The sequence below is a fragment of the Vombatus ursinus genome, unplaced genomic scaffold (assembly GCF_900497805.2).
Source record: "Vombatus ursinus unplaced genomic scaffold, bare-nosed wombat genome assembly UNPS02014807.1, whole genome shotgun sequence".
In the NCBI taxonomy this organism is placed as follows: Eukaryota; Metazoa; Chordata; class Mammalia; order Diprotodontia; family Vombatidae; genus Vombatus; species Vombatus ursinus.
The window spans coordinates 46,365,847-46,389,085 of record NW_020954585.1 but is presented as its reverse complement, the minus strand read 5'-3'; the positions used below and the strand labels follow the sequence as shown (position 1 = coordinate 46,389,085).

The 23,239-nt window shown below is 44.5% G+C and overlaps 1 protein-coding gene across 6 annotated transcripts in view; it reads right to left on the bottom strand.

The window, feature by feature from the left end:
* Nucleotides 1–23,239, bottom strand: part of TNRC18 (trinucleotide repeat containing 18) — a 158,405-nt gene that overhangs the window by 63,587 nt on the left and 71,579 nt on the right. For all 6 annotated transcript variants that reach the window (XM_027874763.1, XM_027874764.1, XM_027874766.1 and 3 more), the window contains 4 exons: nt 20,277–22,079; nt 4,808–4,913; nt 1,383–1,588; nt 415–564 (listed from right to left, as the gene is read on the bottom strand). In XM_027874763.1, the coding sequence (XP_027730564.1) occupies nt 415–564; nt 1,383–1,588; nt 4,808–4,913; nt 20,277–22,079 (2,265 nt within the window). The remainder of the gene's footprint in view (nt 1–414; nt 565–1,382; nt 1,589–4,807; nt 4,914–20,276; nt 22,080–23,239) is intronic.

Sequence of the window (23,239 nt, the reverse complement as noted above, 5' to 3'; positions counted from 1 at the left end):
AAGGAGTTAAGATCTCATTATCCCTATCTGACAGATGAGGAAATTGAAAAAGATTAAGGAACTTGCTTACGAAAACAGCAAGTTCACTAGCGGTAAAGGGATGACTAGAATCCAGGTGTCCGGGTCTCCTAGACCCTGGTTCTTTTCCCTTACCCACACTACCTTCTCTTAAGCTCTGGTTCATACTGAATGGCTACCTCTACCAGACAGACTATCACCCACAGGGGCCAAAGAAGCAGTGGCTGTCTCTCTCCAACTAAGCCTGAATCAAAAGCCCGTTTGGAAGTTATCTGAGGCTGAGAGAGTTACCCCATATAAGGATGTGGTATATAAAGGCCTGTGATAGGTAAAAATGCAACCTGACTCTATCACGGGTCCCCATGTGCTTGTCCATTCACCAGGAGGCTTACTTACCAAAATGGGGCAAGTGTTCACTAGGGATCACTACCAGCTGTCCCGACTGAGGGTCCCTGGCAAACTGATAAGCAGAAGAAGGAATAGAACCCCCCATACCAGGGGGAAAAGCTGGAGTCATGCCCTGGTGCAGGGAAGGATGGCCCAAACCTAGAAGAAAAAACATAAAAGATTCACATCAGCTCAGGTTAGATCATTGCTGAGGCCCACAGCCTATCAGGCACTGAAACTAGCTCAGATGCTCCTATAACCAGAAGATCCCAGTCTGAGAGACTCAGAAGGAGAGAGGGTAGTGACTAGATTTCATACTGGGATTCAAAGGCCTTCCCTTTAAATAGGAAATGCTGCCCCTCCTTGATTAAAGAACCACTATAGGGTATACAGAAGAACCAATAAACAGGCTGTGTGGTGGCCCAGAGGCCTATCTTTACATTTACTTGAATGTCATTTCATAAGCTTTTGGCTATCTGTGCTGATGGAAGGGAGCAGGGAAGCAAATAATCCTCAAAGGACCTCTACTTAAATTCTAATATATTCAGAGAAGTCATATCAGCAACATCCAAAACAGACACATAAGTTAATATACTCAAACATGCACCTGCCCTCTGGTGCCTGGCCCCCAATGCTCTCCCACTGTACTCCTAACACTGGGAAGCTTGGGACACGTAAGTGGTGGAGAAGATGAAGCCATGGTTAATCCAAAGTAAATAACTCATTCTCAGGCAATTAAGAGCTGACTCTAGATACTAAATATATTAGTTAAATCCTTTGCCAAGGTAAGTCAAATCTGTAACTTTAGCATACTTTTTTTTCCCTACTTGCTTGGACCAAATCCTTACTCACACTTGGCGGGTGAGTGAATGGTTCTCTATCAGGCTAGCTCGAGGACGACTACCACCCTACCTTATACCTTGTACAATCTCACCCAGAGATATTTTGTCCACAAACCCACACAGCTTAGCACTCACCATAAGGATGGCCTGCTAACCACATAGAAGGGCTACCAGTCCGGGGTAGCCATGGGTGTGCAGCCAGGTGGGAAGCTGGGTCAGCAGACCAACGCCCAGAACCAGTCAGGGCTGGACCCCCTGTCACCATGAGGTTAGGATTGAGGCCATTTGTGGCACAACCAGTGGGATGGATCCGAGCCAAGTCAGCTAATTCCTTGCTTTCTCTGTAGGTAAGAGAAAGAAGATAGAGGGAAATGGAGGAGTTAGCATAATACTCAGGTGTGTGTTGTTTATTTATTTGTTTGGTTGTTTATTTATATTTGTATGTCCAAAGAAACTCATACCCAGGACTCTGTAAAGGAGCTCTAGATGGGGTCAGCAAACATAGACCTCACTGAAACGTCTGACCTCTTTAGAGCAGCAAATAGATTCTAGAGGTCAAATGGGGATGGAGTTGGGGGAAGGACAACAAAGACAGCTAAATGGACAGGAATGGTTAAAAGATGGAAAACAGGTATATGGCCAAAGGACTGGGTTCCTTGGATAGATGCACTGCCTCAATCCTACACTATATACAATAAAATTATCTTGTATAAAATGCTTTTCATTTTGCAAAGCTTGTTACCTATCCCCTATGAGATAAGAATGAAGGTACTATCAAATGAGAAGATGTATGTAAAGTGTGTATGTGTGTGTGTGTGTATACAGAGATATATATAGTCCATTTTAACATGTTCTTTTTCACTATATACTATACACACTATTGATCTATCTATAGCTATATATAGTGCCTAAGGTACACATATATAAAATGATATTGTGTATGGAGAGCCCTCTGCAAACCTTAAAGCTTGGAATGTTCTCCTTCCTCCTCTTTGCTAAAAGGATCCTTTACTTCCTTCAATACTCATCTCTACCTTCCATATCAAACCTTTCCTGATCCTCCCAGGTGCTAGCATCCTCAAACTAACCTGTATTCCTTTTGTATTTATTCTAAATATACACATATATGTACATGTGATGTCTCTCCCAATCATGTGTAAGCTTTTTGAGGGCAGGGACCTTTTCATTTTGTCTTTGAATCCCCAGCACCTAGCAAAATACCTAACATATAACAGGTATTTAATAAATACTCGCTGACTGAATGAACACATAGATGTCAGCCAATGTTATTACTCCCATTTGACAGACAATGACACTGAGGCACAGAAAAGTTAAGTGGCTTATTTAAGGTCACAGTGCTACTCCTATTAGTGGTAAGGCAGGACTAGAGCCTGAGTCTCTCGATTCCCCAGACCAAGACTTTCTTTATATTAGATTCACAACTTACCAGTCATCAATGTCATTAAACGTATGCTGAACACCTATATACACAAAATTCTGAAAAAGGCAGTCGATATATGAAGTACCAATGATTTTGCTGGTGCAGGAACTTGTTTACTGAGGCAGATGAGTCTTAAGGGTTGCCTTTGAGGATTGCTCCAGGAGATGTGCCCATAGTTACAGGGCTAATAATAAGTGTCAACGGTAGTCCACTCATATCTTCCCAACTCTAAGCCCAGGACCATCTCTACACTATGCCATCCTATTTCTCATATGCTAAGTTTTAAAGATGATAAAAAACCATAGTCTCTGCACTCTGGGAGCCTATGACTGATTTGGGTAGAGAGGAAAAGATAAACAACAGCAATACAACATGGAAGGTGCCAAATAGTAGCAATTGAGCCCTCAGTAAGGAGAAATCACTATGAGTTGGAGTAGTCAGAGAAAGCTTCATCAGAGATGAGGTGGGATTTATGTAGGGCCTCAAAGAGTGAGAAGGACACAGGTCTGAAGAAAGGAAGCAGGGGAATGCAGGAGCAAAGAGAGGGAAAGAAAAAATGTGTAAGGTGTGTTCCAGAGACAGTGAGCAGATTAAATTTAACTGGGGCTTGGGGTTGCAAATGGTGGGAGTGAAAGCTAAGACTGGTGAGGCACGTTGGGGTCAGATTGTGGACGGTCTAGGATTCAAGTCTAAGGAATCTGAAATCTGGCTTATAAGCAGTCCTGAGGTTGTATATTAAGACAATTAATCTGGTAGCAGTACATTGGATGAAGTAAAGGTAGGCAGAGTATAAAATTATAGGCAGAGAGAAGAGTTATGAAAATAATGCAAAAATCTAGGTAGGAAAGGGCAGCTTTGGGAAAAAAAAAAAAAAAAAGGACAGATGAGAGAGATGTGAGGGAAGAAAAATTTAGACTGCCAGATGGAGGAGACGGGGGAAACTAGGAATCAATGATAACTCCAAAGAAATTGATCCTAATAGCTCAGAAAATGGCATTTATGAGGAAGAAAGAGAGGAAAACAAAAGGAAGAGCTGAGGATAAACTAGGGCTGAATGGGACGGAGAAGAAACTTAGAGGAGAAAAGGGACTGAAGAACAAGGGGATTGAGGGTAGGATGGGGGAATACTATGTAAGGACAGGGAATGATGAGTTCTATTTGAAATAGGCTGAGTTGGTGCTGACAATGGGACATCCCCATGGAAACGTCCAATAGCCAGTAATGTGGGACTGGAGCTCAGAAGAGTAGTCACACGTAGATGCCAGAGCCCTCCATATACCACCAATAGGCTCAAACCACTGGAATAGAAGAAACTGACAAGAGAGAGCCATGCAGGGAGTGGAGGACATAGCCTTGGGGAACACTGACATTTTCGGGGAGAGAGATGTGGAGCGAAGGAGGAAGGCTGCAGAACGGTTGTCATCCAAGTAGTCAGAAAAGGAGTACCTGGAACTAGGACAGTGCCTGATGTTCCCCGAGCCAGTCTGGTTCAATGGTTAGAGAGCCAGCCTCAAAGTCAAAAAGACTTGAGTTCAAACTCCTACATCTGACACATTCTAGCTATGTGACCTTGGACAAGTCCCTTAAACTCTCAGTATCCAAGCATCTCTCTAAGGCTCTTGAGATGAAGAAGGCTAATAAATATTATAGAAAGCAAAAGGTTTAAAAAGCTTATCTGCACTGCAGGTTTGTCCTGCAAGGCCCTAAACAAAGAGAGAGTCTAATCTCAAACTAACCTCAAGAGTGTCATGGCCTCTTAACAAAAAAAAAACAAAAAAACAATGGACAATATGGCAAAGCATTCTGCAGATTCAAGTTATTCTTTTCCCCTTTTATCTACCCATACCCACTTATTCCTCTCCTGCTCCCCAAAGCTCCCAGGCCCCATGATGTTAATCCTTTCCTCAAATCTCAGGGAATTAATCAGCTCTTTCCCCAGAAGCAGCCTGCCAAAAGTGGCGGCCTCAGAGCACAGCTTGGAGTGAGACACTCTAGGCCCAGATAAATAGGAGTCAAGAGATGGGAAACAAATGGGAGTCATGGAGATAGGGATGGAAGGGGAGGCGCCTTTCTCAGACCCGGCAAGTAAGGGGGGCTCGTTTTTCCAGTCAAGGCTCACCTGAGCAGCTTCTCTTGGTCCCGCTCCAGGCGCCCTCCCCCCAGGAGGCGTTCTTCCCTGTGGCGGCCTCGGTCATCTGCGCAGTCTTCGTCTGAGCGACTGTGTCCTAAACAAGAAGATCAAACCAGTCAGTGGGGGCAGCTGAGGAAGGGTTTCTTAGGGAGAAAGAACAAAAGATGCAGAGGCCAAAAGTCCCCCGCCTTGGCCTATCCCAGTTCCCTCCCCCTTGGCTCAATCCTTCCCTCATCTCTCTTCTTCACCCTACTAATCTTTATCCCAGATGGATGGAGGACCAGCCTGCCAGCATTTCTATTAAACAGTTTTAATCTATCATGTTTCACAAGGCCAAGCTTGGGGCAATGCTGAGTTCCCTGGTCGGGGTTGGGAAGTACCAGCTCTGACACAAGTATCTGGCCAAACTCCGAGATGTCACTGTCACACTGATAATGCCAACGAAGATAAGAGTTGAGTTCTCCAATAGCATGTCAAAAAAAAAGGGGGCGGGATCATGGATTTAGAACTGGAAGAGAGCTTCCAGATGGCTGTGGAGCCACCCAGCTCCAGTTTTACAGATGAGGGTACTAAGGCCAAAGAAGGTTAAGTGGCTCGCCCCAGGTCACACAGAAACAGAGCAAAGATCTTAACCCATGTCTTGAGGTTCCAAATTCAGAGATCTTCCCAGCCTATCACTTTTGCCTCAAAGGAAGATAGGTCAGAAGTTAGATTACCCCAGAGAGCAACTGGGCATTTGCCCTGCAGTCTTTGATAAAATGAGTACTTTTCTAGGTGTAAAAAGACAGTAGCAGTGGCCAGGCATCCCTGGAAACTCAGCCTTAGCAAGCTGGCATCATAAGTAGGGTTTTGCCTGGCAATCTTTGTAGAGATGATCCCACAACCAGACTTATAAGGAATCTTCTAGGTGAGGGGTTCTGAACCTAGGTCCCATGAACTTGTTTTTTTCAATATTTTGATAACTGTATTTCAATAATTGTAATCTTATACATTTTATTTTATGCATTTAAAGAACATTAAAAAGGTCCATAGGCTCTACCATACTGCCAAAGAGGTTTATAACATAAAATAAAAGGTTAAGAACTCCAATTCTAGCCCAACCTGGGCATTAAATTGAAGTTGTCATATGTAGTAGCAATCACTTCTTACACTTTATTTACACTAGGACTCCAAATACAAGACTGTCTAGGTATTTTTTCAATATCTTTAAACAAGTTCTCCCCCAGTACACCTATCTTGCAGGGGAAGAGATTGAGGTTCGGAGAAGAAAAGAGGCTCGTCTGTCCTTAAAAGGGGCCCAGATGCTGCTTCTTTCCTCTCCTCTACCTTACTAAGTTTCATCATCATAGGTGGATGTGAGATCAGATAGGATGCAACTCTACTGAGCAATTTCCAATCCCAACAGGTTTTGTAGGACCAGGCCGCGGGTAAAGCAGCCAGAGGCATGAGAATCTTCAGAGCCCAGCCCCTCTGCTTATCCCCTCACCTTGCCTTCTATTCTCCCACTAACCCTTCCCAGTTCCAAACCATGACCATCCTAAATCCTTCCTGGTATTATTATAAAGTAAGTACACAGAACCCAACAGAGTCAGAATAAATAGTGTCACCACTGTAACAGGCAAGGAGAGAAACATGGATACAACCTATCTATGAACAACCCAAGACACATTAGCGAACAACAAAGATGGTTTTCTTAAAAGGAGAAATATGTTAATTGTCTTGAGGCTCCATATGTTTTAATTTACGTGTGGTTAATTACTTTTTCTCATGGTCTATTTCCCCAGGAATGCTAGGAAGGAGGCTGGGCTGGTGAGTACAAAAACAGTAGCTGCTGGCACAGAGATGGGGCTTCCGTGCACTCAGTTCTAGCCCGGGCCTTGGCTGCGTTGGTGTGCCAAGTGGGCTCAAGCCTGGGCAGACAGGGGTGTCCCTGCGGTTCCACAGCCATCTGGAAGCCTCTTCTGACAGCCCTCCAGCCTGCCCTGCCCATCCTGCTGTGAGTCTCTGGCTCTTGCCCACTCATTGCCCCAACAAGGAGTATAGAAAACATCTCTCTTTATGAAAAAAAAAAAAAAAAGCACCCATGGTGTGTGGTTCCACCCTAAGTCCTGAAATATCCCAGCCTGGGATAATGATGAGAGGGCACTGAGTTTATTCCAACCAGTTGACAAACAGCACAAAGGGACCGATTCAGAAGCAAGCCTTCCTCAGTTCCACAGCCTCTCTCTGGTGGGAAAATCCTGCTGGGATAACCCAAGAGGGCAGATGCTAAGCAAGACCCCCAGTGCCTGAGGAGACCAGAAGCTCCTTAAAGACCTTACTGAGGCCATTCACCTCAGACTCCCCAGAGGTTCAGACTTCTCAGCGAATCCCACTGGGGGCAAAGGTGGTTTGAAATGAATGTCGAATTGGAAAGCCAGGAGACCCCAGGTTTGTTCCTGCTTCTGCCTCCCACTGTGATCTCAGAAAAGTTACTGTTCCACTCGCTCTGTCTACTTGTCAAATAGAGAGACCGAAACGTGGCCCTGTCTGTCTCCCAGGAATAAGGCCTGGCTGGGCTGTCAGTCTGCAAAGGGCCCTCTCCTCCTGGAGGAAAGTGCTAGAGATGTTATGTCATAACATTTCAGGGGTTTTGCACGGACTTCAAAAATCAATCTGATCTTAATCAAGGCAGAATACTTAATCTTCTGCTTTGTTCCTTCCCTCTTATGCCTGAAGGCCCCAAAAGGTTCACATATCAGAAGGAACCTGACAGGACATGCAGTCTAATGCCTTCATTTTTATAGATCAGAAAGAATCACTACTTTCAAGTGATTTACCAGTCACCCAAGTAAATAAGTAACAGTCCAGATTTGAACTCCTCTCCTCTAACTCCAAATCCTGTGCCTTTTTCCCGTGGCACCACAAGTGGCTTTCAACAGTTCACCAACCTCTCTAACAGAGGTAGTACTTTTCACCAAATCAAATCAGAGAATTCCCAGAAATGAGGGGTGGGGTAGAGGAAGTTTGAGGGAACTAGCCCTAGAGTATAGAATCTATGGCCCTCACTTTGTTTGATTTTATCAGGTCTACAGCAATTATGTCTAAAAATACAGGCTTCTGAATGACAGGAGCACTTCTAACTTTTCTCTAACAGCATTTTTTATGCATACAGTCATCATCATGAGCGATTCAAACGTGTTGATAGCAGAGTGGGTGGCAGCGGACCGTTTGCACTGGCCTGGAAACTAGAAGCTAATTATTATCATCTTGGATTTGACCCTAGATGGCAGCTCTCTACTTCTATACATGATCTCTCTGGGTAGGTCAATGGTCTGTGCTAGAATAGGGGGAAAAAATTCCCTACCTCTAATCTAATCTATCCACCTAATCTGGCAACAGCAAGTACAGTGGAAAGAGCAGTAGATTTGTCTTGGAAAGAGCACCTCCTGGGTTTGAATCCCAGGAGTTTGTAACCTTGAACAAGTTCCTTAATTTTGGAAGGCCTCAGTTTCCTCATCCAGAAAATGATGGGGATTGGGCAAGATGACCTCAAAATTCCCTTGCAATATTATGGTCCTCTGATCTATTCCCAATATCCTTTGATTTTTCTTCCTCTCCCATACTTTACCCATCACAGAATCATTTCTTTCTTGTTAAGACCTAGAAATGACCAGAGAGAACACATCTGATCTGGCCTCTCCCCATTTTAAAGATAAGAAAATCTGTGATCTCGTAGCCAAATATTAGTAGTAGAGCCAAGACTGGCACCTGGTCTAAGGTTTACCCCTTCAGTGTTCTTTCCAGCACACCATGATAACCAAGAAGTGTTATCTTCTTTTTAAAAGGAAACTAATCTTCCCACTCCTACTCTCAACCATTTCAATGGGATTCAAGCTTGCAAGCATTTATTAAATGCCTACCACATACAGACATTATATTCCCACTTGAATCTCCCAGAGGGATGATTCTACAACCTCCCTGAGAATCTAGCTCCCTTCCAGTCCATCTATTTTTTTTCTACATCAATTAACCTATATAAATACAATCTGGTGAGATTATTGAGGCATGAAAACAGCAACATCAAATCAGTGACTCTGGGAACCCAAAGTCAAGTTATTGGACACTGGATGGAATGTGCAGTCCTTCCCTTAATGGGATGGGTGCTACTGGTCACACAGTGGAAGGAGTGCTGGGCTTGGGAGTCTTATTATCTGTGGCCCTGGGCAAGTTGCACAACCTCTCAGCCTCGGTTTCCTCATCTGTAAAAAATGAGAGGGTTGGATGACTTCAAAGGTTCCTTCTAAATCAGGATCTATGATCCTATATGTAACGCCACATCCTATGGTTCTTCCATAGCCAAAGCAGGAATTTGAAAATGGATTGCTTAGGGCCTAGGCTACAGTGAGGAGCCAAAGAAAAAATCATCTCTCTATGGGAAATTAAGTGGTCCCATGGAGACTCAACTCATAATGGGTTGGCCTCATTAATGCCAAGTTAACGGGACCAGACAGCTGGCCAAATAGGGATAGGCCCATAAATGTGGTGTTTTAGAGTTGTGGCAGGTAATGTGCCTGGGTGAGATGACCACAGATTGGAAACCATGGGGTCTAGAACCTAGTCTGGCTGTGTGACCCTGGGTAAGTCACTGCATTTCTTCAGGCCTCTGTTTCCTCATCTATAAAACTGAGAGAAATTAACAGAGTGATTGTGAAACTCAAGTAAGAGAATTCTGAATGTCCCCCACAATATATGGTGGTATTATTCTGAAGGATTTTGATGCCCAGGGCCTTTTATCTCCCAGCTTCTGCTTCCTTTCTGCCAAACCACCCACAGAGGGCTGAATGCCAATACCAATGGCTCAGTGGGAATGAGGAGGAGAAGGCAGCAGGTAGGCCTGACAGCTCCCTGACACTTCATCTGAGTGATAAAAACGGTCTTCCGGGCTAATTCCCCCAAAGAAAAGACCTCCTCTAGGATAAATGTCCAGACCTGCTAAATCCCTAAACTTTAAAAAAAATAAAAAAAAAAAAAGGTGGGCGTGCACATCCTCAGATGGGGAAGGGAGGGAGGCTTTAGTAGATACCTTAAGCATCCATCAAATCAATTGGCAGCAAAGAGATTATACATGTAATATGAAACTTCTGAGTATTTTAACTCTGACTAATCTCTGCATTTTCAGTGCTTGCTTACTTCACCAATAAACACATACCCCTTGCTCCATCATAGGCTTTTATTCCTATACCATTCAAATTCTCCCCTGCCCCCCCCCCCCCCTTTTTTCTTCTTAAAAAAAAAAAAAAATTTTTTTTTAAATGATGGGGAAAGAGGGAGAAGTGCTAACATCTCAGAGCCCAAAAATTCAGATTGGGCCTGCCCCCAGTGAACTGCTCCTTCATTTCCTCACAAATCTTCCATGGAGCTTGCCAGCCTGGGCCTTTACCAATGCCAACCTGATTTGGGCTGGTGATATTATGTAAGATCCATTATTTATTGCAAGTTTAATTTTAAAGCTTCCACCATCTCCCCTTTACCACACCCCTGCCCCTCCCCTCCAACTCCCCCTTTTCCCACTCCCTGGGGCTGGGATGGCTCCCTCTGGTACAAACCGGTTATTGTCTCTATCAGTGAATGACCATTTTGTCCATATATAACGTGATGCAGGGAACTTGCATACAAAATTCAATCAATTATGCACAGAGGACAGGCTGAGGCCCGGTTTCCATGGCAACCAAGGCCTAGTACTAAATACTTGCATTTTACTAGCCAAATACTACAGATTAGTCATCTAAAGCCTTCTTTCTCTTTCTTGAAAGGTCTAAATATTCAAACACTCTCCACTCCCAAGCAAGCAAGCTAATGTTATTACTAGACTCTTGGCACATGGGGAAAGGAAAAGGGGATGGGGGGTAGGGGAGGGGTGGGGAGGGCCGGCTTCTGTTGCCAAGCCAATTCCATCGCTTAGCAACAGACCCAGAGGCCTGTTAGAATTCAACCCTTGTTTTCAGCCTCTGAGTTGGACTCGGTAAATTACATTTAATGCCTGGTGGGAGGGTCTGAGTGGCTGAATGGCTCTTACACACAGTTCCCCCCTGTGCTGATGAGGAAGCCTAAGACAGCCTCTAGTTATGGTAGAGGGACTGAGAAAAATGGTTCCTGGAGCAAATATGTCAACTAGATGACCAACTGAATAAACATGCCCATGTCTGTCCTGAAAAGCTGGGAAAAGGCAAACCTCCCCCCTCTCCTAACACACACACACACACACACAGAGTCCCCCACCACCACCTGAAAGATGGGGGGAGGACTGTCATGGATTGTCACAAGCTGCCAATTAGAAGTTAGGGGAAGGTCTGTGTAAAGGAATAAGAGGTGAGTCATTTGGCTACCACTGCCAAGACTCCCATTTGGTCTCAGGTAGGCCTGGACTATAGGACAGGGAATTCAGGAAGGTCATGGTGGCCGGCTAGGAATGGGTAGGAGCTATCAACACCAATAGAACACACACTCCACTCACCTAGAATGCATTCTTTTCCCCTTCTCTAAAAAAAGTCAAAAAACTTGCCCCAAAAGGCAAATCTTACTTGTCTGGTCTCTTAAGTGTTCTGAAGTTAAAACACAGTCCCAGAGCTGCTCCTAAGACCCCAGGATGACAGATTTAGAGCTGGAAAGGATCCTTGAGGTCATCTAGGCCAATCCTTTTGTTTTACAAGTGAGGAAACTGAGTCCCATAGAGATTAAGTAGCTTGCTAAAGGCTACAAAGCAGTAGCTGAAGCAAGATTTCAACCCAGAGTCAGAGGTGAACTTTCAGCTGAAGAGTTTTGCCCTTTGGGTGGGTGAGGGAGAAAAGAGATGCAGAAGCTCCCTAATAATGAAAGGCAAGAGATTATTTTAATCCTAAATCATTAGGGCTCCCTTTCCTTCTTCCTAATTCCTACCTCATTTAGGCTTTTCAGATACGTCGGATTGTTTTGTCCAGGTTCTTCTGTTGGGGTTTTATGGGGCTATATGACCTCTAAAGTTTGACCCTAACAGCCAGTATTAAGCTTAGCATTACCCAAGAGAACAGGGAGCCAGAATGGGTGGGTCCCATATGTCAGTTCTGCTAACAGTACTTCACCTATATACCCTAAGAAGGACTAGGGGGAGAGGAGGTTGTTTCTTAACCTGGAGTCTCAAGATCCTGTCCATGAATAGATTTCTGGGGGGGTCTATGAACTAGGATGGGGGAAAAAATGGTATCTTTCTTTCCACTAACTTCTAACTGGTTTAACATTTCCTTCACTTACTAATTTCTTAAAAAATTATTCTGAGAAGGGGTCCATAGGTATCACCAGACTGTCCAAAGGATCCTGGACACAGAAAAGTTAAGAAGCTTGGCCTGGAGCCTATGAGAAAAACTACGGAGTTGAATGACAAGGATAGCACAATAAGGCTTTCATTCCCCATACATAATAATGATAATAATAATAATAATAATAATAATATCATAACCCTCCAGTAACTGATATTATATTGTGGCACGGAAATGACTTTGGGAACAGGTCCCATCAAGCTGGGAAGACTTCAAGGTAAGTCAGAGGTCTGGGAGTAAATCACGATTCTCTGTTCTCTGAAGAGCAGTGGTGAACTACAGGTACAAAATAGGGCATATATTGTCAGACATCACCAATGTGTTAGTTTGTTTTACTTAACAATCTTTCTTTGTCATAAGGTGGGAGATGAAAGAGAGGCAGGTCAATAGAAAGTGAGTGGGTTTTTTTTTAAACATCAATAAAGTAAGTAGTAAAGGTATTTTTTGTTTCTTTGAAGCATAAGCAACAGTCCTAACGACCAACTACGTTGTATGCTGACCAGCTGAGCCAAGTGTAGAGAGGTGGTAACCATATAATCATTTTTCCCCAGGGCAACTTATATTAAGGCTTGTGCCTCTATAGGATTGGCAATCTTAATTCATGGAGGAAGTATCCACACACAAAAAAAAATGGAACTTGGAAGTGGAAGTCCAAAATGGCCAATTCTTCAGATACAAAAACCATACTACTGACCCATTAGCCATAATGGGACATCCACTTTGTGCCGTTTTTCCAGAAACAGAGATTGATTTGCATCCATCCAACCATATTTTCTCCTTGGATTCCCTCTTCAAAAATCTCTTACCTGTGACTCACAACATACAGGAAGGCTCAGGTTAACCTATACAGTGGCCACTTAAAAAAGACTGAAGTTAACAGAATTCCCAGAGAATTAAGACCACAACTTTATCCTAATTAACAAGGTACTTCCAAGGTCCTCCCTGAGCTGCTAGATGAAATCACTCCCACTCCCCAAGGGCTGAAAGTCTCCTCTCAGCTGATAAATCTGGGCTGGAGGGAGAAGGGTAAAACTACCTGACAGAATTCAGAAGAATTATGGAGCATGTCTCCTTTCTCTCAGTAGAGAGGTGGTAGCCTACAGGTACAGAATGAGGTCAGACATAGTCAATTTTTTTTCTTTATTTGTTAGAAGGAAGGCTGAGTGGTGGGGGCCAGAAGAGAGAGCCAAGGAAAGTGACAGGGATCTATAAAAAGAAAAAAGCATCAATAAAATTTTTAAAGTTTAAAATAAGAAAAATAATAAAAAATACCCCATAGAACTGAAGTTACCTTTGCTTTTTCCTTTTCCTCTCCTTGGCTCTACAGCACTGACCACATCCTCCCATTTTTGATCTTCCCTCCCACCTAGGATTCCTTCCATTAGCTCTCCTTGGGCTTCTAAAAACACTTCTTTCTCTCTGGTGTCCTTTACTGATTCCTCTTCCAGGGAATTCTAACCATTACAGCCTCTCTCTACCACCCTTCTCCCAACCTCCCCCTCCCTTCCCGCCCCTCCCTCTAAAACACATGGCAGATTTATCTCCCAGCGGCCAAATACACCTCTATGGTTCCCTCCTTTGCCCCATCACTGTCCACTTCAAGTTAAAAATTTCTTGGCTCTGGCCTCTGTTCTATCCCAGTCAATGTTTAATTTCTCACAATCCAGCCCTGTGAACCTTTGCCAGAAATTCCCAGCCCTCAATCAGGGAAGAATGGTGGGAAGTGTATGAGAAAATCCTCTCTCTCTTATTTCTCACCTAACTCAAATTGCTACTCACTGTGGTCAAGTGGCTGGCTATTTTTAGGACTGTGGACTATGTTTATATGGCTGGATCTAATGGAGAGACAATCTTGACTAAACTGAATCTAAGTTCAGCCAAACAATTGGTCTGAACAGGTTTTGGGTTTTTTTCCCCCCTCAACTAGTTTTGTCCCCCATAATGAAAAAACTACCACAGGCCTAGGGCCTTTTCTCACTCCTTTTCATGCCACAGGTATATAAGTCCTCCCTAACATACAACCCAACCAATTATCCACCTCCCTAACCACTTAGAGGATCATTGATTTGGAATTCAAAGGTACCTCAAAAGCTATCAAATTCAACATCCTCATTACTCAGATGAGGAATCTCAGACCCAGGGAAAGTAAGAGATTTTTCTAAACCCACATAGGTAATGGGCAACTAAAGCAGGATTTGAACCCATCCCCTCTGACCAATGCTATTTCTACTACTGGGGAACACTGGCTCCCAAGGCCAGGCCTCTTTTTCCCTAAGGATCAAGATAGTTCAATGCATAAAGCACTGGGCCTAAAGTTAGGAAAACTTGAGTTCAAATCTAGACTCAGACATTTAATAACCATGTGACAACAGGCAAGTCACTTTCTTAGTTTCCTCATCTGTAAATAGCACCTACCTCCCAGGTTACTGTGAGGATACAGTGAGATAATATTTGTAAAGTGCTTTGTAAACCTTAAATCTCCATATAAATGGGAGAGCTATTTTCCCTCCAAAAGTTTTTCTAGTTTCTACCCTAGCCACGTCCTTGGCGGCTATAGAGCCAAGGAGACTTGAAGGAAGGCCCAAAGATGAAGTGACAGAAATCGCAATGTTACGCCTGCTACTATTCCTGTGAGATTGGACCCCCCCACCCTCACCCTTTCCTCCCGGGAGCTCTCCCGTCTCGCTTGTCTTGTTTTTCTTATTTAGACCGTGAGTAGAAAGCATGTCTCGAGCTATGTTTTGAATGGAACCAAGGGCATGGCTGGCACTCAATTAAATATTAAATAACACTTAAAGTCAGAGGAAATTTGCCTTAAAGGGAAACTGCCTCTCGTGTAGAAGAAACAGTATTTTGACAAAATGGCCATCTGATCAGATGAAAGCAGGGACTTCCTCTGTCAGGAAGCAAGTTAATTAATGAGCCCCACAGTTTAGCTAAGACAATTATAAAACAATTAGATTTAGCAAATCCTGAGCTTCAGGATGTCAATAATTAAATATAGGGTAGAAGGTAGAGATCCAGTAACAATTCCTCCTAGCTAGTTAATATTCGCTGTGTGCTTTATGATTTGCAAATATTATCCTATTTTATCCGCACAACAATCCTGTGAAACAGGTGCTATAACTGTCACCATTTAACAGATGAGGAAACTGAGGCAGGCAGGTTAAGTGACATGCCCAGAGTCACACAGTTCATCAGCATCTGAGGTTGAATCTGAGCTTGCGAGGGTCTTGCTAACTTTGGGTCTAAAACTGTAGCCAATACAGCAACTAGGTACTCTCTCTCCAGTATCATTAACAAAATTCATTACGGTAAATGTTAATAGATGGTAACACCCTCATCCCAAAGAATTAGGAAACTGGGGCTCAACCAAAAGCTTTATCCCCAATTATCAGCTGAAAAAGGAAGATAATAAAGAGGAGAGGTAAAGAGGAACGAAGAAAGAAGAGAAAATCAAGAGGAAAAGACAAGCGGGTGGGGAGGACAAACGATCGGAGGAAGAGGAAGGAGGTTAAAGGTTCAAGACTGGGGTTCTCAGCTACAGCACTGGACCTGGAATCAGTAAGACCTGAGTTCAAATCCGGCTTCAGACACAGCTAGCCACCTGAGCCAGACCAAGGCACTTAACCTCTGCCTGCCTTATTTTCCTAAACTGTAAAACAGTGATAATAATAGCACTTAATGAGATAATATTTATAAAGAAATTTGAAAACCTTGAAGTGTCATATAAATGCAAGCTACCATTATTTTGATAGAATTGGTTTCCTTTGGAATCATATATTTTGTTTTACGTATTTAAAAACATTATTTTTAGAAAGCAGATTTACACATATACACACAAAACACTGTACACACATGCACATAAATATGCATGTATGTGTATGCATGCACAAATGTGCACACACGTGTTGTGCCTACATATGTGTTTGCACAGACATATATGCATGCGATTGTGTGTATGCATAGATATGCATGCATAAGTATTGTGTATGTGTATATATACACATGCATATGTGTGTGTACATATACATGTATTGTGTATACACACGTATATGCAACAGGTCCATGACTAAACAAAGATTAAAAGCCCCAGACTAAAGAGAAGGGGAGAGAAAATATTTGAGGTATGGAGGAAAAGAAAGCTTAGAATGAGCAAAATTTTAAAATGCATTTATTAAGTGATAACAATTTACACAGCTAACATTTACATAGAGTTTACTATGTGCCAGGAACTGTGCTAAGGGAGAAAGTGAGAAAGTTGGGGAGATAAAAGAGAGTAGAGGGAAAGGAAGAGGAAAAATTTTAGAGAAAGACCACAAAGCTATTAGCCGGTGCTTAAAGCACCTCTGACTCCATAAACTCCTCATTTTCCTGAGGGGAAACTGATTACCCCCAAACAAGCTTCCCAGCAGGCACATGAGCTCAGGAAAAAACTGAAATGTTAGGTTAGACAAGCGTGTTCCTCTGCATAAGTCAGGCCTACCATGAGCCAGAACTGCTAGAAGGGGTGTGTGGGTAGTGCTGGGAGTGGAGGGGTGGGTGGTCAGTAGTGAGGGGTCCCCTTTAAGTAACCGGGTTGATTCTCTTTTCTTATTGTTGCTTTCTTTAAAGACTGTTGGACAATCCATTCTGGATTTCTGCAGGAATGGAGGGGAGCTCTTAAAGGAGCTAAGCAAAAACATCAAATAATGAAAAATAATTTTTATTAACTCTAATGATACTGAGTTCCATTAAACTGAAGCTTCTATGTGTAGCCAAGATATTTCCATGCCCCACGACATGAGAGGTTACAATGAATTCTGAACTAGGAATAAGTCAGGATGCCATGCTATTCTTAGTCCCTCTCTTGGTCTTTGTTGTTCAGTCATTTTTCAGTCATGTCTGACTCTTGGTGACCCCATTTGGGATTTTCTTGGCAAAGATACTGGAGTGGTTTGCCGTCTCCTTCTCCAGCTTATTTTACAAATGAGAAATTGAGGCAAACAGGGTGAAGTGACTTGCCCAGGGTCACACAACTAGTAAGTGTCTGAGGCCAGACTTGAACTCAGGTCTTCCTGACTCCAGGCCCAGCCCTCTTTCCACTGCGCCACCTCGCTGCCCTCCTTTGGCCTTAGCCATTCTCTGTAAGTAACTGACTAGATTTTGTTTATGTAGTTAGGGAGGCCTTCACAGCTCTTTGGTTCTGCCATTAAGAGGAATCTACCCTTCAACCCCCATCCTCCCAACCCAAACTTCAAACAGAGAATCTTAGAGATGAAAGGGATCTCAAAAGTCATCTATTTCAACTAATAACCTTCCAGAAAATCCTCCAAAAACTTCAAATCACAATATAATAGGAAAAAGATGCAAGTGCTCAAAAGAGGAAAGGGGTGGGTATTAAAATGTTCACACGAGACTGGTGTGGTACACAGGCCTACAATCCCTGCTACCAGCAAGGCTGGAGCTGATGATCACTTGAGTTAGGTGGTTTGGGGCTGCCGTGGAGTAAGTGAATCTAGTTTCTGCAATGTCTGGCACCAATATGGTGAATTCCCAGGACAGAGGCAATAGCACGACCTATGAAAGGGCAAATCAGCCTAGATCAGGAAAAAAGTGCAGGTAAAGTTCCCATGAGGATGAACAGAGGGAATGGCCACTGATCTTCCAGTCTAAGCAAAAGAGGGAGTCTATATTGTCTTTTCCTACCCTCTCTTCTCCCCCCACTAAAACAAGAACATCTTTCACTAATTTACCTTAGAAAGTCTGGGCTTCAATCCTATAGAATGAATGAAAAAATGTACTGGATAAGAAGACAGGAAGACCTGGGCCCTTCTGACATATACTGTCTATGTGACTGTTGGTAGGTCACTTAATTTCTCAGTGTTCCAGACTACTCTCAAAGACTATAAATTGCAGAGCAGGTGCTAATCTATGCTGGTGGAGGGAGTCTCCTCACCTGGGAGTTCTCTATGTGAAATCATAAATTCTCTAACCCCCACCAAAATCATCTCTCTGGCTTCAACAAAACCATTTGGTGGTCAAAGGACACGAACAAGCAGTTTTCAGAGGAAGAAATTAAAGTTATCTATAGCCATATGAAAAAATGTTCTAAATCACTATTGATTAGAGAACTGCAAATCAAAGTGATTCTGAAGTACCACATCACACCTATCAGATTGGCTAACATGACAAAACAGGAAAATGATAAATGTTGGAGAAGATGTGGGAAAATTGGAACACTAATGCATTGTTGGTGAAGTTGTGAAATGATCCAGACATTTTGGAGAGCAATTTGGAACTATGCCCAAAGGGCTATAAAACTGTACATACCCTTTGACCCAGTAATACCACTTCTAGGTCTATATCCCAAAGAGAACATAAAAACAGGAAAAGGACCTACATGAACAAAAATATTCATAGCAGCTCTTTCTATGGTGGCAAAGAATTGGAAATTGAGGGGATGCCTATCAACTGGGGAACGGCTGAATAAGCTGTGGTATATGAATGTAATGGAATACTACTGGGCTATAAGAAATGATGGGAAAAAAAAAAAAGAAATGATGAACAGGCTGACTTCAGAAAAACCTGGAAAGACTTGTATGGTCTGATGCTGAGTGAAGTGAGCAGAACCAAGAGAACGTTGTACACAGTAACAGCCACGTTGTGAGATGACTAATATTGATAAACTTAACCCTTCTCAGCAATGCAAGGATCTAAGACATCTCCAAAAGACTCATGATGGAAAATGCTATCCACATCCAAAGAAAGAACTATGGAATCTGAACGCAGATGGCAGCATATTATTTGCTCTCCTTTTCCTTTGTTGTTTTGTTTTGATTCTTCTTTCTTGTGATTCCTCCCATTGGTTCCAATTCTTCTTTACATCATGACTAATGTGAAAATATGCTTAATATTCATGAATGTATACGTAGAGCCTATATCAGATTGTGCACCATCTTAGGCAGGAGGGAAGAGAGAAAGGGGGAGAAAACCTGAAACTCAAAATCTTATGGAAGTTAACGTTGAAAACTAAAAATTTATAAATTGTTTAATTAAAAAGAAAAAAACATTTGGGTGCCCCTGGAATCTGTTATAACGGGATCTGACTTGTATTTAGATCATCGTCTCCATATCTGAGGAGGATTAGCCTTAGAATTCCCTACAAATTCCTGAATCCTGCATCCTCATAAGCTGAGGGGGCACAAAGGAGAGAGGGCCAATTAACAGCAAGAGACTTCTTGGCCAGGATCAAAGGAAGAAGCCTGGGTTGCATGTTTTCCTCTATCTCATGCTTAATCAGCCAGTCAAATCTCCTTTCCCTAGCCAACTCTTCCCCTATCTCCCTACCCTATTACCCATCTCTCCTACTCCCACCTTTCAGGAATAGCTGCCACTACATTTCCCTTCAACACAGGGAAAAGCAAGAGGAACTGGGAACTGTGACATTCAACTTATTAAATTACCAAAAAATGTGAAAGCGGACAGAGTATCAGACGGTCATCCTAATCCATGTGTTGGCACCTGGTACATGAGAAATCCTCGTGATACCACAAACCCTAAAATCTCAAAGGCAGAAGCCTTCCTGCTGCGGGTGATATTTTCTGGCTCTCCACCAGACCAAAACATCTCCCTCCGTCTCACCCCATTGTCCCAACACACAGGCCTTAGGATTCCACGATACAAATCAAGTTCCCAAATACAGGCATGCATCTTTTTTTTGCTTTGCTTCTCCCCATTTCCTATTTTTATCACTTCTGTCGGTTTCTATGGGCCCACCTAATTCATCCCATCCAGGGATATGGCATGCTGAGGGAAAGAGACTGAGTCTGAGAACAAGGGCGGCAGCGCTGAGCCAAGGGGTTCAAAACCTTTCCCCTGCCACTCATTTCCTGCTACCTTGGGCAAGCCACTTAATTTCTTCATCTATGAGATAAAGGTGTTCAACTAACTGGAGTCTGAGGTTCTTCCCAGCCCCAGCTCTACGATCCTGGTGATGCAATCCCTGCCTGATCCTAGACAGAATTAGAGACATAAAGGAAAAGAGAGATACAGGACCAGACACTAGAGACGAGAAGGGAAGAGAGACAGGAAGAACCCAGCAGCTGGAGAGAGTCAGGTCTTCGCCCCATCCCAGGTCCTACCTTTGATGTTGCTCAGGGATAAAGAACGATCCTGGTCCGCCAGGCTGGGCCCCAGCTTGCTGCCGCTGTTGTCCTTCTGGCGGGCCACGGCCACCGCAATGCCCACAGGCGGGTGCCTTACTTCCACCTCGCCCTGCGACCCAATACTCTCCCGCCCGAAGGACTTGGCACTTTCTGGCCTCTCAGGGTCCCTCTTTAGCTGCTTGCCACCTTGGTGGGAGAGCAGCTGCTGGACCTTAGCGGTACCCAGCTGCGAAGGGTCCAGTTTCATGTTGCCCAGCCCACCAAAAGGGCTCTTCTTGCCACTGCCAGGTCGGGCAGAAGCCTCCTTGGCAAAGCTGCCGCTGTATTTGATGAGGCTCTGCATGGCAGAGCCTTCACTGTGAGAACCTGGATGGAGGTCCCCACCACCCCGGGGACCTCCCACCACTGACACTCGCTGCAGCCCACTGGGGTCCAAATAGCCCTTCTTCGCCACCTCCTCCTCCACCCGGCTCACGTGGTTATGCTGCGCAGCCAGCACTGCCATCTGAGTGGTGGCAAAGTTGCCCATCTCAAAGGGCTTCCACTTCTGCTCAGGGGGCAGCTTGAGCTGGCTGGTGTCCGGGTGCTGCCGGGAAGGGTCCAGGGTGCCGTAGACCTTGGCCGCCTCCTTGGCACCCGCCCTGGAGAAGCGTTCCCGCTCACACGCCCGGTGCTCAACCTCTGGCTTCAGCAAGTCCTTGGAGGGGAGGTAGTCCCTGCTCTCCGGCGACCCCAGCCCAGGCCGACTCTGGAAGGGCTCAGATGTCACATGCCGCTTCAGCACCAAGGAGTTGGCCCGGATGACCGAGTTCTTCTCCCTCAGCACCTCTGCCCTCCTGGCATCGCCCGGGCAAGGGAAGTCCTGGGGCAGGAGGGCACGCGAGAGGTCAGCCAGGCCCCTCTCCGATGGGGGCTGGAGCACCTCCACTTTGCTCACCTCTTTTTCCTTAGCCTTGTTGTCCCGGGCCTGTGAAGCAATCTGGATAGGACCCATCCTCTCATCATAGGCCTCAACTGAAGGCACGAAGGTGGGGGCGATGACTTTGTGCTCCCGGCCCGGCTCTTTGGCCGGGGGAAAGATAGTGTACATGTTGGAATGGACGGGCTGAGGGGGGAATGTCACTGAGGAAGAGGAAGAAGAAGAGGGGGTCATTTTCCCGGGCTGGGCAGGGTGCGGAGAGGGGCAGGTACATGAAATGTGCAAAGTGGTAATGGCAGGGATGACGGCCTCGCCCCTTTTCATTCTGTCCAGGTGGCCATGGACCACAGGTCTCATGTTCTCGTCATGCGGGGCGGGATCCTTACTGCAACAGTCTTGCTCTGTGCCCAGAACCTTCAGCAAAGGGTCTCCTCCACCATTGCAATTGCTCAAGGAGGATGTCTGTAGGGGGTTTTTGGATTTGGGCTCTCCACTTCCTAAACCCCGGTGGCCCACATGCTCAGCCAGAAAAGGGGAGAGCCGCTCCCCCATCTTCGCCGCCCGCTCCAGCCCACTCAGTCTCCGCTCCCCTTCAGGCCTGGCATCCTGAGTCAGGTCCACGACGCTTCGAGGCCGTGGCTCCTCTTTGGCCTTGCTGTCCCTCTTGCTGAAAGGTGGTGGCAGGTCCCCCCTACATGCCCGTTCTTTGCTGTGCTCCTTCGCGGTGCCCTCCCGGGAGCTTTTGGGAAGGTGGCTAAGCTCCTTGTCCCGAAGCAGGGAGGCCGATGAGTGGCTGGCTGGGGTCCTGGACACAGGGTTCTGGGGGTGCAAGGCCACCTGGCCTGGTAGATAGAATCCATCTGCAAAACAGCAGGAAAGTAGTGAGTCGTCCCTATCTCTGAGCTCAAACCAGCCTCTGCCTACAAAGTAGCAGCCTCATCCATACCAATAATGCAAGGTCAGAAAGAGGACCAGTGAACAAAAGTGGAATGTTCCAGGGGATCAATGATGAAGCATGCGACCCACCTCCTGAAAAGGAGGCCATGGACTCAAAATGCATAGTGAGATAGGCATTTTTGGACTTGGCCAATGAGGGGATTTGCTTTGCATGACTGCTTATTTGCCAAAACAAATTTGGGTTTTCTCTCTCCTTTTTTTTTTTTTGGTTCAATGATAGGGGAGTAAGAGAGAAAAAAAAGTTTGTTAATTGAAAAATAAAATGAAATTAACTAGGATAGTTTTTAAAAAAAAGGAAAAAAAAAAAGATTTTGTCTAGCCTAAGGATGGGAAACCTGTGGCCTTCAGGCCACACACGGCCTTCTAGGTCCTTGGGTGCAGCTTTTTGACTGAGTCCAAGTTTTAGAGAAGAAATCCTTTTATTAAGGGAATTTGTTCTATGAAATTTGGATTCCGTCAAAGAGATGCACTTGAAGACCTAGAGGGCCACACATGGCCTCCAAGCCACAGGTTCCCCACCACTGAGCCTGCCAGGCTTTCACCTGGGGTGAGAATTATTTTTACTTTGGGATGAGAATAAAAAAGCTCATCAAACTTACCACTTCAAAATGTGACTTTATCTCAGGCCCAATTAGAGTAAACCCAGGAAATGATAGGATGGAGGAAAGTAGCCTTCCAGACCCATTCTGACCACCCTAGTTCTCATCAAAGATATAAGAGATTCCATTTGTTTGGGATGAAACCAAGCGATGTCTCTTGGCCCCTTAGGGATGGGTTCTCCTCTGTTAAGGGAGGGTCTGCCTAACCCAAGTGGGAAAAACAAAGAGGCCAGGCTGAATGAAAACTGCAATGGTCTGTTCCTGACACTGCCCACAGAGTAATTTCCAAGCTGGAACTTAGAACCCACACTCACAGCCACAATTCCCAAGGCAGTATAAGATGAGACACTCAGTAGCTACCTCCACGTCATCCCTGTCTTAAAACAGAATCAAAGATTATCGTGTCCTTGCTGGACAATGCTAACTCCTGGGCCAAAATCTTATGTTTTGATGTTTTAACATCA